Source organism: Limanda limanda, chromosome 14, assembly GCF_963576545.1.
Source record: "Limanda limanda chromosome 14, fLimLim1.1, whole genome shotgun sequence".
Lineage (NCBI taxonomy): Eukaryota > Metazoa > Chordata > Actinopteri > Pleuronectiformes > Pleuronectidae > Limanda > Limanda limanda.
In genome coordinates this window covers 26,216,798-26,232,102 of record NC_083649.1, presented here as the reverse complement: position 1 = coordinate 26,232,102, position 15,305 = coordinate 26,216,798, and the positions used below count along the sequence as shown (strand labels likewise).

Below are 15,305 nucleotides of genomic sequence, written 5' to 3'. Positions count from 1 at the left end.
AACTTTATTTACTTTGCTTTTACAAAATATTTTCAAAGTATAGTAGAGGCAAATTCTATGTTTCAGTTGTGTGAAATGTTAGTGACTTGGGAGCAGTAAGACACCTATCATTTTAAAGAATATTTTACACTTAATGTATCTAATATTGTGTTGGACATAATAAATCATTCATTACGTTTTTTTTGGGGGGAAAAAAGAGGATCAATAGAAAAATCGCATATTAAATCGCAATCGTAATATTGGGGGAAAAAATCGCAATAAGATTATTTCCCCAAATCGTTCAGCCCTAATCATGATCACATTTTTTAAATTATGCATGACATCATTCTGACTTCTATGTGACTTCTTATGACAACATAAGATGGGGAATAGGTTTCTGATGAATATAAGCTTTAGATTGTGTCTCTTTTCATTGTGGAGATATCTTGGGAAATGTTCCTTTTGGACCATGTTTTTTTTACCTTGACGTTTGACTGATCAGCTCCATAAGTTAAACAGCTGTAGTTACCCTCTTAAGTAATATTCTCACCAAGATTGTTTAAAATCTATACATCATGCATTGAGTTTTTTCTGTACATAGACAAATAGGGCTGAAAGTAATGCAATAAACAACAATATATAGTATCATATTAATGTACCTTTAAGAAAAAGTAGATGTATGTTTGTTTGTATATGACATGAGAAACGTACTAGAGTGTTATGTTGATTTTCATGGAAATCTAATGTTCTCACATCGCACAGACATGGGTTTTTGGTAAAATAGAGTTATGCACAGAAGTGTAGCTAAGATATGATGAAGTGTGAAGTCACCCCCACACCCAACTTTGAAAATGCTGTCATAGTAGCAGCCCGAGCTTAGTTCCTGGTTGCAGTTGAAAGTTTATCTCATATCGCTTTGTAATGTGTGCCTTTCACTTGAGTCACATATCAAAAGGTATGTAAATAATGTACTAGAGACCCATATCAGCAGTGTTTGTCTGTAATTCAGGCTATTAGTGAGCTGATGAAGCCATCTAGTTTCAGACAGGTAACTGAGTCCATGCTAGTTCATGTCAAGCAACATTGGTTATTGGTTTGATTGGACAAAGCTTTTCCAAAAAAATAATTAATGCACTTTGCAGTTTTTCATAGACTGACCCGTTCATTGTAGACCAAGGTAATATGAGTCAATTTGAAAGCTTATTAATGAATGCATGCTTAATGACACTATCTGTTTGTGTTACCATAAATGGATGCCTTCTCCTTGTTTGTGTTTACCTATTTTGTAACAATACAGGTTATGCAGGCCTTCACAAGTTGACACACATTTTAAACACTGACACTAGACACAGTACCGGTAGTTTTATTATGAGCCCAGATGTGAGCTTGTGTGCTGGACCCTGAGCCCTCTGACAATAAAGAGCCTTACCCTGTCGACTGCTTGATAATGCAGGTAGTCAGACCTGAAATATGGGTTAATAACAGTGGTGATATGTTATCAGCCCATCTTTAATATCTCTAATGCCATATTAGATATCCTCACCTGCATCACTGGCATCGCCCCCCTTCATGTCATCTTGCATAGACCTTTTGTTTACTTTTCTCACATCTCCATCGTGATCTCTCTGTTCCCTCTTTGTTTCTTTTCCTCTCTTTCTCCCCCTCTACCCACTCAGATCCTTTTAATTATGCTGCAGAAGCTGTGGGGGAATCTACTCCAAACTCAAACCCTTTCATCACAATACCTGTTGTCGATGCTGTCCGCCCGTCCACGACGTCCTCGGACGCTGGCAGTCTGTCCTCTCGGACACCTAGTCATGAAGTGTTCGGTGGGATTATTTTGCTGCATCTCTTTCTTACACACAAAATAATGTGTTGTACTGATGTAACAAGGCACGAAGAACTCCTAGTTGATTATTTACTGAAGGTGCTTTCACTATGAGTTGGAGTATGCAGTTTATGAGCAGTAGGGAAATAAATAGAGGAAATGCCTGAAGTTGTTTCGGGTCATTTGGTCGGAACAAACTGTTTCTTGACACTTCCCAGATTCATCAAAGATCTGGCATGCTGCCCTGCTCCAAATATTTGCTTCCTTCAACAATCAGGCCAAGTTCCTCATGCTTATCTCATCTCCTAACATTGTTTAATTAAGGCTGTTTAATTTCCTATTTACTCTCTGTCTCTGTATTTCAAAGTCCGAAACTCTTTGTTGCATGAATGTCCATCTTCATCGGTAGCCTTTTCCGGTTTTCTCCAGATCATTACACTCCTTTTTTTGACTCCAGCTCTTCGCTGACATCTGATCTTGAAACTGGTGTGCAGATAGAGACATTTAATACAGGTACTATGGTGGAAACTGTTTGGCTGCTACGTTGCTGACATGCAGGTCCTAAAAATGTTAAGTAGCATTTGTGAGTTGTAATGGCGTCTCCAAGTTAAAACCTAAGCGTTCCTCTTGAACATGCTGCCCTCCTGCCTCCGTACTTCCTAAAACATCTAAGAGCAGTGTGAGCCTGCATTGTGTTTGTGGTTGTCCGCTGCAGTTAGTTTTGTTTTGTATTTAGTCTAGCCCTGTGATGAGTGCTGGCTTCCTCTGCTTTTGTCCTGCAAATCCTGATCTTTGTTTTTCCTCTGTAAAACAGCCATTCCCATTGTGGCTTGGCTTGCTTGCTGTTTGTTTCTGGTCTCATATCTTCATAATCTCTCCTTTTCCTCCTGCTTCTCTCTCTGTCTGGTTCTCGGCCTGCCTGCTCTTGTTTCTGTATGTCAGACTCCTTCTGTGGGCCAAGCCCTTACACCACCCTCTTCCAATCTGAGCCCCCTGCTGTAGCTGGTCTATTCAGAGGTAGGTACACCTAGGTTGATTTCAGAATCTGGATCTCAGAAATCCAGTGTACCGTACGTTGGGTCGTGTATTTCATTTGGGGAAATGGATCCAGTGACATCAAGTTTTTCTCAGCATAGTGGAGTTTCATTGAGAAACACTGATGGTAAATGTCAGATTTTGGTGGTGTGTTCTGTAGAACTGCAATAAACAATTACTTTTATTGTAGATTTATCTGCAGATCTATCTCAATATCTTTTATTAAATGATAGAAAATAAGTCGTTTTTGGTCAAACCCACTCAGAGAATGTTTGGTATGATTGTTGGAAAGGTACAATGAATCAGTTATCAAAAGTCACTGATGACTTTCTTTGCCTGACTTACTGTTCAGCTTTGTTCAACGTGTTTCCAAACTGCAGTGTTTGTTAATTATTTAATAGAGTGGATCCTGTGAAGTGGAACTGCATCCGGACACTTTGTACAATGTCATGACCAGCAAACATGGCTTCCATAGAAACAATACACATGGAAGTTCTGACATGCGTCACAGCATTTCACTGGTTGTTGGCCTCAACTAATGAAAATTAATTTAAAGACAAAGTCAACCATAATCTGCAAAGAAATCAAAACACGGCACTGGTCAGGATGGGTTTCCAATGATAACACCTGGCATGCTCACTTTGTATCTACAAGGGCAAGTGAACAGCTTTACAAGGCAAAGTATTTTGTGAGTTTTTTTAATCTCCATGTGTTTGTCTTGTCCTGAGAGGAACAATGGTGTTGTGATGTCAGTATCTGCCGGTTAATTTTCTTTTTGGCCTCACTAGGGTTTACAGCCTCCCCAACACCACAGCAGCCACAAAACTCTCGAGGCCTTAACGTCGACTTTGACTCAGTATTTGGCAACAACACTAATGCTAACAACCTGGATTCTTCTGGTAAGTTATCCTACACACACTGACACCTTCTCTACCCATTTCCCTTTGGGAGTCAGCAGACCTCATCAAAACTCCTGCTGCAGTTTGCACTATTTTGGGACTAATTCTTTGTCTCATGTTGAGGCTATACAAATCAAATTGCCGGACTTTGAGTTGTTGTCAGTGTGTGTGATTGTGTGGACTATAAATGTAATGAGCGTATTCCATCCAAACATTCATGCCTCATCAGACTATGAAAGTGCTTTTCCTTGATATGACAGACAATTTTCTAGGTCACCAGCTACTTTTCTGCCAATGGCTCGTCATTAGTCTTCTGTCATATGGACAAACAAAAAATAATAACTTTATTTGTCTAGTACTTATCTCAACAAGGTTACAAGTGCTTCCATAAAAGTCCATGGGAAAAAAAAGAATGAACTAAAACTTTTTCAATCTGATTGAAAATAACCTAATGAAAAGATGGTTTAATTGAAGAAAACTTTCCTATCATCCCACTGAGATGTGTATGAACACATTTTTACACGGAAGTCAAACACAGAAGTTTTTAATTGCGATTTGTTTTCACCGATCCAGGCATTCCTTCTTCAAGAAAATGCTCAGAACAAAGTAGATATTTTCACTGCATTGCACTGCAAAATCCTAAGGGATGTAAATGTGATCTTTCTGAAGTATCCTCTCAAGTACATAAGGATATATGTTGTCTATATCTCCCCGTGTGTCATGTGCTTGTGCTGTCTCATCAGAATGTTAATTGGCATGCACAGATACGTAAAATATTTTAATTGTGTCTTGTTTTCTGTGGCTATAAAAATCATTTGATTTATTTACTCTCCATTGATGACACCTGATGGTCATCAGTACATTATTACATGAGTGCTATATTTATCGGATGGACTTGGTTCACACCCATTTTCAGACATCAGACTAAATCCGTCACTGCTGTTTAAATAGTTTAGATTAAAAGATTGTATTCTGCTGTGTAAACTATTACAAGATAAGTGAATTGTTAATTCGATTTGTTAAATAGATGCAAGTGTAATAACTAACAAATCAGCCCATTACTGGAAACACCAGCAGTCAGTAATAGCCTCAACTCAACACATTGTGCATTATTAAATGTGTCTGCTCAATAACATTGGTTGAGATTGATTAGCAATGTCTTCATTTGGATTAATGATGTCACCAACAGCACCAGGTTTGTGATTGAGGTTATCAGCTGTTTACCCTTTGCCTCCATGTATTTTTGTTTATGAATGCAACATTGAGCACTGGGTCTCTGAAGCCTTCACTTGTTTCTTAGTCGGTCACAATCTCATATATTGTTTTTCTCTTTTTCCTTATCCTGGTGTTAAACCCACGCCCTGGGTTCTTGGCTTTTTGCATGGCGTATGCATGACTGGGTGAGTGGACTCCACACACATTCCTCTCACACAGTCTCTGTTTCATGTGTGTGTTTTTTCTGTGAGCCTTGTTAACTGCCTCATCAACACTAAACAACCTTCTCTCTCCCTCCCTCTCTCTTTGTGTGTCTGTGTGTGTGTGTACATTGTATGTACTGTCACGTGTTTGTCTCTATGTGTTATTGTCTGTTGTATTGTTACTTCACCTGTTCTGGGCCCCTCAATCTTTTACCCCTTCCCTCCCCTACCCCCCCTTTGATTACAATGTTGTAGGCGGCATCCTCAAACCCACAGTGACATCCTCACCCAATCAGAGCATGACCCTGAATGGCCAACAACCCAACAGACTTGTGTCCAATGACCTGGACTCCTCACTGGCCAATCTTGTCGGCAGTAAGTTCACTTTTTATGACTATGACCTCATAATTTGCTTAATATAATCAATTCAAAGTTAACAGATTATTTGAACAAATGACACTTCTACCAAACAGTTAATGAGAACTGTATAATTTGCAAAATTATAGCATGGAAATTAACTAAAAATTATAAATTAAAAGATTTTAAAAAATTGCATTGCATTTTGTAATGTTTGTTTAACTCAAGTGTGTTGTTGTCATGGTTGTGCCTTAATCAATTTCTTTCTGGCTTCTTCAGATCTAGGAATGAACAACGGCACTGCAAAGAAGTGAGTAAACTGGAGAAATATTTAACTCCATATCCCTGACACAGCTAATCACGACTAATACTTACACCTTATCTCTGTAGTGATCTTCACTGGAGTCAGCCTGGTGAGAGGAAGCTGACAGGTGGAAGCAACTGGCAACCCAAGTCAGCACCTTCCACCACCTGGAACCCTGCAACCATGGTAGGTCCTATCACATGTCTCTGTCTGTCGGGATTTATTCCCCCCGTGCTGGACACGAAGCAAATTATTCAAATTTATTTGAATCTGAAAGTAATAAGAACTGATAGAGCCTCATCCAAAATTAATTCGATTACCTGTGTGGAGCATCATTTTATCTTAAATCTTTTAGGAGCCAGTAAGACAATATTGTCGATATTTGAAAAGCGAGGATTAGAGGCAAGTGTTCTCTAGCTGAGTCAAGAATCTTTATTCACATATTCATTTTAATGATCAAATACGAGCCCCACTTGCAGTTTGAGGTAAACAGAATGGAGCACAGGGTGAGGGGGAGCAGCTCCACCTTGCTGATCAAAACTTGGTGATTCCTGGAGGACGGTGTGACTCCAAGGAAGGACTCAGCTGCTGCTGTCTGCTCTTTCTGTTCCACACCATCCAACCACTTGCTGCTTGAAATTGGAAAGAGGTTGGGCCGAATGACATCTTGGTCTTTCTGCCCTACTAAAATAGCTTATGTGATGTTCAAAATACAAAAGTTACTGATGGTTGCAAAAAGTAACTCACCAACACATATTCAACTACATTACACAGTCAAATGCATAGCAACAGCAAAGCACACATTCAGGGTATTCTCAATCAGAATATGAACTGTATATACTATATTAATTCCTTGTGATGCTTTTCGAAACACACTGCTTTACTCATTCCTCTTTGCTATGTTGCAAACAAGCTGCTGTGTTGCATCTCACCAAGAATACCTGGAACTAGTGATAGGACTGCTCCCAGTGGGGCAAAGAACAGTGGGAACATAGGTCAAGAGCAACTGTTGTCAACCTCCCAAAGCAATAACAACCAGTGACACTAGTCCCCCAGCAGGCCAGAATCAAATAAGTCGGCATGAAAATGGATTTACATGCACTTATCTATTAGTTGATAAAGATTTTTTACATGTTTTGTTAGCAACAAGGTAAATCCTATTTACCGATTATTTGTTTTTTTAATGTGGATTTAAGGTCTTTATGTCTGGCCTTCATTTTAGACCAAGCAAAACTTCATTGAGACAGAGGAAACAATTAACCACTGTTTCAACATTTTCTCAGCCAGGTGGTTAGTCACCAAGTGATGATAGATTGAGCTTAAACCCTTAATTGTTTTAGTCCACGTAACGCTTTTGGAGTCTCAGGGGTAAACAGCGTTGCAGCCAAATCCAAAACAATTGGAGTAAATGGTGACCACTTATTCAAATGTAAAAAAGAAAAAAACATAAAGTGCCTCCACACTGCTCCCGTGGTGTCATCCAAGGGTCCTGAAACTCGACTCTAAAATGTTTAACCTACATGGTTTTAGCCTAAATGTCCTCAGTGATCCACGTGCATACTTGGCTCCAGAGGAGGAAATCATGAAATTATCATTTTTGTCAATGTCTGGTAAACTGTTCAAAAGAAAGGTTCCTGAAGATAATCCAACAGTCCAACCTCTCATTATTAGTCCCAGTGCTTGTAATCACACAGGAAGCGCACATGGCTTATCGACCAAATGTTAAATAATGATCAAAAGAGGTTTGTCTAAGACAGAGTTAGTGATACAGTAAGAAGCAGATGCACACAGCGTCTGTCTATGATGCAAAGAGAAGCCTAATTATGTTATTGAGCGTCTGAGTACTGCTGAGTGAGATGCTCCTGAAACAAACCAAACATTGTGAGCAAGGAGGAATTCTGAAGGAGCGCTCTCTCTGTGCAATGAAAAAAGCACAGTCTCTGATGAAAGCACCAATTTTGGCACCAGTGTCATGTCTGACTCACTTGTGCCTCCCTCGCCAATGACTGAATAGTTAATGAAACGTATCCTCCTTCCCGAGAGGGCTGGGCGTTAGACAGATCTGGGTTTGTTATCACTGCAGGGGCTGTTATCACAAGCAGGGGCTGCTCAAAGAAAGACTCTCCACTCACTCTTTTCCCTCTCTAATCTCTTTCCATAAGGAGCCCTGCACCTGCCAGTTACCAGCTTCTACCTCCAGGACACAACACACTCTGCTTTGTGCTTTCCTTTACTTCTAACTATGAGGTGTCCAGAACAACATACTAAAAGTTCTAAGAAATCCTAGATGGGGGAAAAATGTTAAATTCTCATCAATCCGAGATGTGTGTAAATATGGCCAGGCAACAATACACCCCAATGGGGCTATTTTTTTCCTTTACTCCTATCAAAATGAAACTTTACACAATGAAAGTACCCATGAAAAGTAAAAATGTTTGTGTAACAAGTTTCTTTGAAAATAAATTTAAATATGCATATTAGCTATACACTAATCGAATATGCCCAAAATACACTCAAATAGGCTTAATTTTTTCCTTTACTCATACTACAATAAAACTTCACATCGTAAAAGTATACATGAAAAGTATCTTTTTGTATAACAAGTTTCTTTTGAAATGAATTTGAATATGCACATGAGCTCCACACTTATTGAATGTCCTAATTTGCATAGGCAGAAACACCATTCATATGTATGACAAATACATCGGCCCAATCTTCATCCAATCATCCCACTGCCAATGGATGATGGCAAAGCTGCTTTTAGACTGGCCTCTAACCTGAAACCCGCCTGGCTTGGTAGTACCTGGCAGGGGTAGAACCCCAAAATGAGTTACTTTACCTGGACTAATGGGGCGCTTTAAAAAATGTATCGTTCTCTGATTTTGAAAAAGAAATCTACTTTACGTCGTATTAATGCTGTCTTTTCATAAATGTTTTTTTTCAGCCTTTTTCCATTGTGATGTTTTTGGGATGATCACTGAACATGAATGTCTATACTCATTTCTAATAATACTAAGGCAGCTTATTATAAAAAGATTATAAGAATATTTTTACGTTTTGCAGTAGATGGTAATAATGCTTCAAACTGCTTTTATGTTGTCAGAAAGTGTTTTGATTTCGTTAGTAAATTGTGTTTAAGATTCTGTTAAGACTACAACTTCCTTCACTCACTCATTCAAGCTGCATTCTTGCTTTACTGTCAAAGCTGTGCAGGCAAACAGAGTTTAGAATAAAGCAATGAAAAGCACAAGTTCCTGACAAAGCTTTGTCAGCTTTGTCATGTGACTGCTCTCCTTGGAGACCAGTTGGGATCTAATATGAAACTGGTATTGAACGAATTATTTCCTTATGACATATTCCTGGATAGATTTGTTACGGGTGTGAGTGGAGGCTTCGTTGTGTCCTATTTCTGTAGAAGTCAACTTGTTTTTGTGTTTTTTTTTGTCACCTCAGGCTCCATCTGTCATGGCCTACCCTGCAACCACACCGACAGGCATGATGGCATATGCAATGGTAAGTCAGCTGGGACTGTGTGCTCAGTAGGACTGAGACACTTCCTGTCAAACACACACACAAACGCACCCCTTTCTCTCTCTCATATTCACACACTCACTTGCTCTCATAAGCTGCTTTGCATGCTCCAGAGTTTCTCCAGGGGAGGTGTATGTGTGAAGGCCATGTTTCAGCAGACTTTCTCAACCTGCCCCGCTGGTATAAAGTATAGTCCTCAGAAACTCCAGAGGAGTTGATGTGAGAACACACTGGGAGCTGCCCCCCCTCCACTGTTTAGTGCTTATGTAAAAGGAAAAACTGGGGGGAGAGTCTGGACCAAATTCTTAGGAGTTCCTCCACAGGACATGAAAATGGCTGTCGTTACTCACTCATTCACACCTTGGTCTTTCTATAATTGTGATTACACTCATTTACATTATGCATTTCCCAGCTCCAGTACAGTACTAATCTACAGTTAAACCCAAACAGCCCCGAAAGGTGTTAAGCCTGTCAGTGTGTAGAGAGGAGTTCACACACACACGCTTCTGTAGCCAACTAAACTTGTTTTAGGATTTTAGGTTTATGTATTATTTAGCCCACAGAGTTGAATGTTTTCGTTCCCCTCCAGCCTCCTCACATGGGCTCCATGATGATGACACAGCCCACTATGATGTACAACCAGCCTGTGATGAGGCCGGCCAACCCCTTCGGCCCCAACCCAGGTGCTCAGGTAACTGAACTACTTCTACCCTCCCACTCCCTCCTCATGTTACAGCTTAGTGATGCAGGCTGTGGTTTACTTACTCTTTTTCTGCCTTGGATTAACACTAATATTTATGCTTAATTAAATTCAAATCAATCAATTGAAATCAGAAGTGTGTAACTAAAAGTGCTAGTCATTTTTCTATGAAATGGGATTGAATTATGTTGCGTGTGTCAAAGCTTTTAAATGTCAGATTGCAAAGTTGGCTGCTAAACATGACATTCACACGTCACAAAAATGAATGAATACAGTTTTCCCTTATGATAAAACAGACTGTATCACAATGTTTACTTTTGTTTCATTCCTCCTGTTTTTATGCACATTTTCAATTTCAGCATAAATAACTTCAGCCAAAACTTTGAATAGAAAAAGAGGGAATATTCTACAATAGTTTTTTTTAAACCATATTAAGATATTTCAACAAAGTTCAATAAACAGAGTGAACTAGTGATGTACATGAAGCATGTGAACTATTATTTTCCCAAATTTTAAGCTGTTAAGAGATTAGAATAATTTTAATATTTTGGAATTAATAGATTAATAATGGGCATTGCTTGTTGCCTTTTCTGTATCCACCTCTCACTACTGTTTATGGTCTGATACGAGGTCTGTGATTGTTCTTTGACATCCATTTCCAGAATTCTGTGCTTGTAGACATGTAGCGTAGCTTTTCTTCTCTTATCATGTCTCTCCTGTTCTGCTCTCACCCCCTCCTCTGACGACCTCTGTGGCTCAGTCCCCCACAACCTCTAGTCCCTCCAGTCTCAGTCCCCTCAGAGCTCCAGGGAAGGACCCCTTTGCACAGCTCTTTCTACAGAATTTTTTATAGAGCATCTTTAGGTACAGCTCGTCTTCTGTGTGTTTGATTGCAACTCCATTGTCCACGAACTGCATGTTTGTTTCTGCCTTGTCTGAGCAGAAATGGCTGTGAAATGGCAGAATTTGGAGCCAGTGTCATCACTTCCCCATGAGATGCCCCCTCACTGGACTCCTAGCTGGCTGCTTTGCTCACTCTGTTTACGCCTTTGTCGAATCAGGACTGATTGAGTCAGTTTCTTTGTTCTGCAAGAGACTGAAATTTGAGAATTGCACTTGTGGTCTCATGTAGGATTCATTTTGGGCATGTCTGGGACATATACAAGGGAAATACTTACAATTATCCAACAACAGGACAGAAACAGAATGTCTGATTTATTTTCTGGTACAAACTCAATGATGTTGATGTGATTCATCAGATGTGATTACAGACACATCTTATCCCTCCAGTCGTCACAGACCGAAAATACAGAGGGTCACTGATAGATAGCTCAGTGAAAAAACAAGTCTCTTGTGAATAGGACTTCAGCTCTAATTTTGCAATACAAGCTTCACACACCATCTTTATTTGTCTTGTTGGAGGATTTTTGTTGATGTATTTCTATGCATAGAGAGAGAACGGGGGGCATTAGAAGTCTGCATACTGGCTTTGTATTACTGAGCCTGCAACTGTCTTCTTCATCCCAAGAAAAGAGGTAACACTGTTGATTTGTATATTCCCAGATGCAGTTTATGTAACCTGAGATGGGGGGAGTCTTTCCCATCTGAAGATGATTCACAACAAAGTCAAGTATCGGAGCGAACCTGCAGTTTGCTCCTACTGAACTCACCTCTCTGAGAAGGAAAGACCCAAATAAGACTGAATAACATCACGGTGACTCAGAGTGGCTCCAGCTCGCTCACTGGACATCGTGCCCATCTCGTCATGTCTAAGTCACAGTGGAGGAGAAGGAGGAGGAGGGAGCGTGTGCTGCCATTCAAATCATGTGGACTCATGTGAACAGGGATCAGACCATACTGTATCCTGGACTAAGAGAAACTCAACACCTAAAGGGAGGGACTTCTGACATCACCGTTTGTGTACATGGAAAAAAGAAAAGAGGGTTGTTGCGTTTGCACACAAACAGACACAAAAAACATTTTTGAGTTGTCTCTTACTGTTTTCGTTCCTCTTTCTCCAGGCGAGGCTGGAAAGTTGCCTCCTTTTGATCATGATTATTTACCCCAAACTTCCTCAAATTGCAAAATCCAGTTTATACCACACTTTTTTTTTCTTTTGTGTTCTTTGTATGTATTGTTTGCAGTAGACATTCCTTGTATATTGTTTGTATTTATTTATGATTACCTATCGAGAGGATGACATTATCAAACAAAATGTAAATGTAACCAGTAATTGACCTGCCTCATGTGGAAGGTCTTCAGGTTTATACATAGGTATGATTGATTGTTGAATTGGATTTTGAGTGATTGAGACAATTTTTAAAAAACAAAAAAAAAGTTAATATAAAGTTTAAAAAAAATTGACACGTTTTGCTGCTGGGGCACTAAATATTCTCTGTACTTGCATGATGCCTTGTACAGTTATCTGTGGCTCGGGTGTCAACACTGGGGATCAGTTTCAAAGTAATTATTCATTAACACCATCAAATATGCTAATCTATGACATCAATTTCTATGAATTGGACAACATGTTTCACATCAGCAGAAGCACTACATTGTACGATGGAGGCAGCATTGCATTGGAGAAGAGTTGCTGTTTCTGCTTTTGATGCTTTTGGCATGTCATTTAGTCTTCCATTTAACAAAGCTCCTGGCTGCCCCCTTTCTTCGGCCTGAATGTGCTGGGTCGCTTTCATGGTTAGATCATGTTTTCATAGGCCAGCACCTGGGTGCTTCGGGCACTGTGGGGGATGGGGTAGAGGTGGGGTTGGGGCCACTAAGGTCCAGTGAAACACTAGGAGAATGGAGCACTGTTGATCGGTGCTTTGTGTATATAAAACTGATCCTGCAGACGAGGGGTGGGGTGTGGATATGAAAGATGGCCTGAACATGAAAGTGGCCCCTAATCCATTAACTGAGCATATTTGTTGCATTGTCCCTGCAGATTATATTTTGTTTGATTTTTGTTTTGTTGTTTCCAAATAAATTGCAAGCTTCCACAATCCATTACCTCTGTACTTATTTATTAAAAGAGAAAAAATATTTATTTGTTTGCCATATGTATTTATAAGACCTGATTAATTCAATCAATCAATCAATCAAGTTTTATTTGTATAGCCCACATTCACAAATAACAATTCGTCTCATAGGGCTTTAACATTGTGTGACATCCTCTGTCCTTAACCCTCAACAAGAGTAAGGAAAAACTACTAAAAACCCTTTTCACAGGTAAAAATATGTAGAAACCTCAGAGAGAGCCACATGTGAGGGATCTCTCTCTCAGGACGGACAGAAGTGCAATAGATGTCAGGTGTAAGAAAACATCATCAGGATTTTTAGCAGCATCGATGAGGGTAAACATTTTTCAATACTATGTGTCAGGCAGTCCCGCTGCAATCACAGTCTCTGGCCAGCAGCCAGCAAGACCACGATCCAGCATCAGGATGGGATCCACTATAATCCACAGTCATTGTCCACCGCCGCCTGTTAGAATCCATTATCAGCTGCCGCCTCGGTCGTGGTCCCTCATCATCCGATGCCAACGCGACAAAGGATCCTCCATTACAACGACGATCAGCTGGCACGATACAGAATCCACTGAACTGGATCCACCATTGCGACCTCTGACGCGCGATCCACAATCATAATCCATGGTGCGGCCACAGCTGTGGCCCTGCATCCGCGGGCGCTAAGGCACAGAAACTCCGCGAAAGGGGTCAGGTTAGTAACATGTACTGATCAGATAAGAATTATCTTGATGTGATAAATATGGAGAAAAGGAAGGAGAAGCAGGAAAGAGAAGCTCCGTGTGTCTTGTGTCATAAATTCCCTGTGCGTCTTAGCATCATCAGGGGTTTTTGCCATTTAATCAATTTTGGAACATCGCACTAATTAGCTCTAACTATAAGCTTTATCAAAAAGGAAGGTTTTGAGTCTACTTTTAAACGAACAGAGCGTGTCTGCTTCCCTAACTGAAAGTGAGAGATTATTCCACAGGAGTGGGGCTTGATGGCTAAAAGCTCTGGCTCCTACTCTACTTTTAGAGACTTTAGGGACAACAAGTAAACCTGAGTTCTGGTATCGGAGTGCTCTAGTAGGTTGATATGGAACTAACATCTCTTTAAGGTAAAGAGGTGCCATATCATTAAGGGCCTTGAAGGTGAGGAGGAGAATTTTAAATTCTATTCTAGATTTAACAGGAAGCCAGTGTAGCGATGCTAATACTGGAGAAATGTGCTCTCTTTTCTTAGTTCTCGTCAGGACACGTGCTGCGGCATTTTGGACCAGCTGCAGAGTCTTTAACGACTTGCTGCTGGAGCCTGATAATAGTGAATTACAGTAGTCCAGTCTCGATGTAACAAAGGCGTGGACTAGTTTTTCTGCATCTTTTTGCGAAAGGACATGTCTGATTTTTGAGATATTACGCAAGTGGAAAAACGCGGTCCTAGAAATTACTTTTAAGTGACTATTAAAGGACAAATCAGGATCGAAGATCACTCCCAAGTTCCTGACTGTGTCATTGGAAGCAAGGGCAATGTCATCTAGCGCAGCTATATCATTAGATAATGTATCTCTAAGGTGTTTAGGGCCGAGTATTATAACCTCTGTTTTATCTGAGTTTAATAAGAGAAAATTCCGGGTCATCCAGGTTTTTATGTCCTTGAGACATGCTCGAAGTTTAGTTAATTGATTACTTTGATCAGGTTTTATTGACAAATATAACTGGGTGTCATCCGCATAGCAGTGGAAATTTACCACTGCTGATAATGTTTCCTAGTGGAAGCATATATAATGAGAATAAAATTGGGCCGAGCACAGACCCCTGTGGGACACCATGGTTAACTTTGGTGCGCACCGATGACTCATCATTGATTTGAACGAATTGGGAGCGATCAGCAAAATAGGGTTAGGGCCAGATTTTTTCAAGCAAGACCTCAGGGGGCCGGATTACACTTTCGGACTGAAAAGGCCAAACACTGACTCAACACATGGATAGGTAGGTTATTTGAAATTATTCATGAAGGCCTACACATCAATAAGAAATTGCATCGGCACCAAAATAGCCTCACAATGAGGCCTAAAATTACATAGCCCAAAGAAGGAGACAGTTACCCTCTAAAAACGTTACATTTTCCTATCCATGCAAGTAGCCTACATTTATAAATTAGAAATGCAACAAAATAGACTAGGTGCCAACAAAACACATTTCCTATAAATAACACAAGTGTAAACTGTTAATTACTTTTATTATATT

The 15,305-nt window shown here is 40.0% G+C and overlaps 1 protein-coding gene across 7 annotated transcripts in view; it reads left to right on the top strand.

Annotated features, from left to right (window-relative positions):
* picalma (phosphatidylinositol binding clathrin assembly protein a) overlaps positions 1-13,057 on the top strand; it is a 47,127-nt gene extending 34,070 nt beyond the window's left edge. For 5 of the 7 annotated variants that reach the window (XM_061086360.1, XM_061086358.1, XM_061086357.1 and 2 more), the window contains exons 14-20: positions 3,631-3,741; positions 5,436-5,534; positions 5,796-5,826; positions 5,907-6,006; positions 9,274-9,333; positions 9,941-10,042; positions 11,615-13,057. In XM_061086360.1, coding sequence (XP_060942343.1) covers positions 3,631-3,741; positions 5,436-5,534; positions 5,796-5,826; positions 5,907-6,006; positions 9,274-9,333; positions 9,941-10,042; positions 11,615-11,629 — 518 coding nt within the window. In that variant the 3' untranslated portion in view covers positions 11,630-13,057. The other 2 variants (XM_061086362.1, XM_061086361.1) reach the window with 2 other exon arrangements.
* The last annotated feature ends 2,248 nt before the right edge of the window (positions 13,058-15,305 follow it).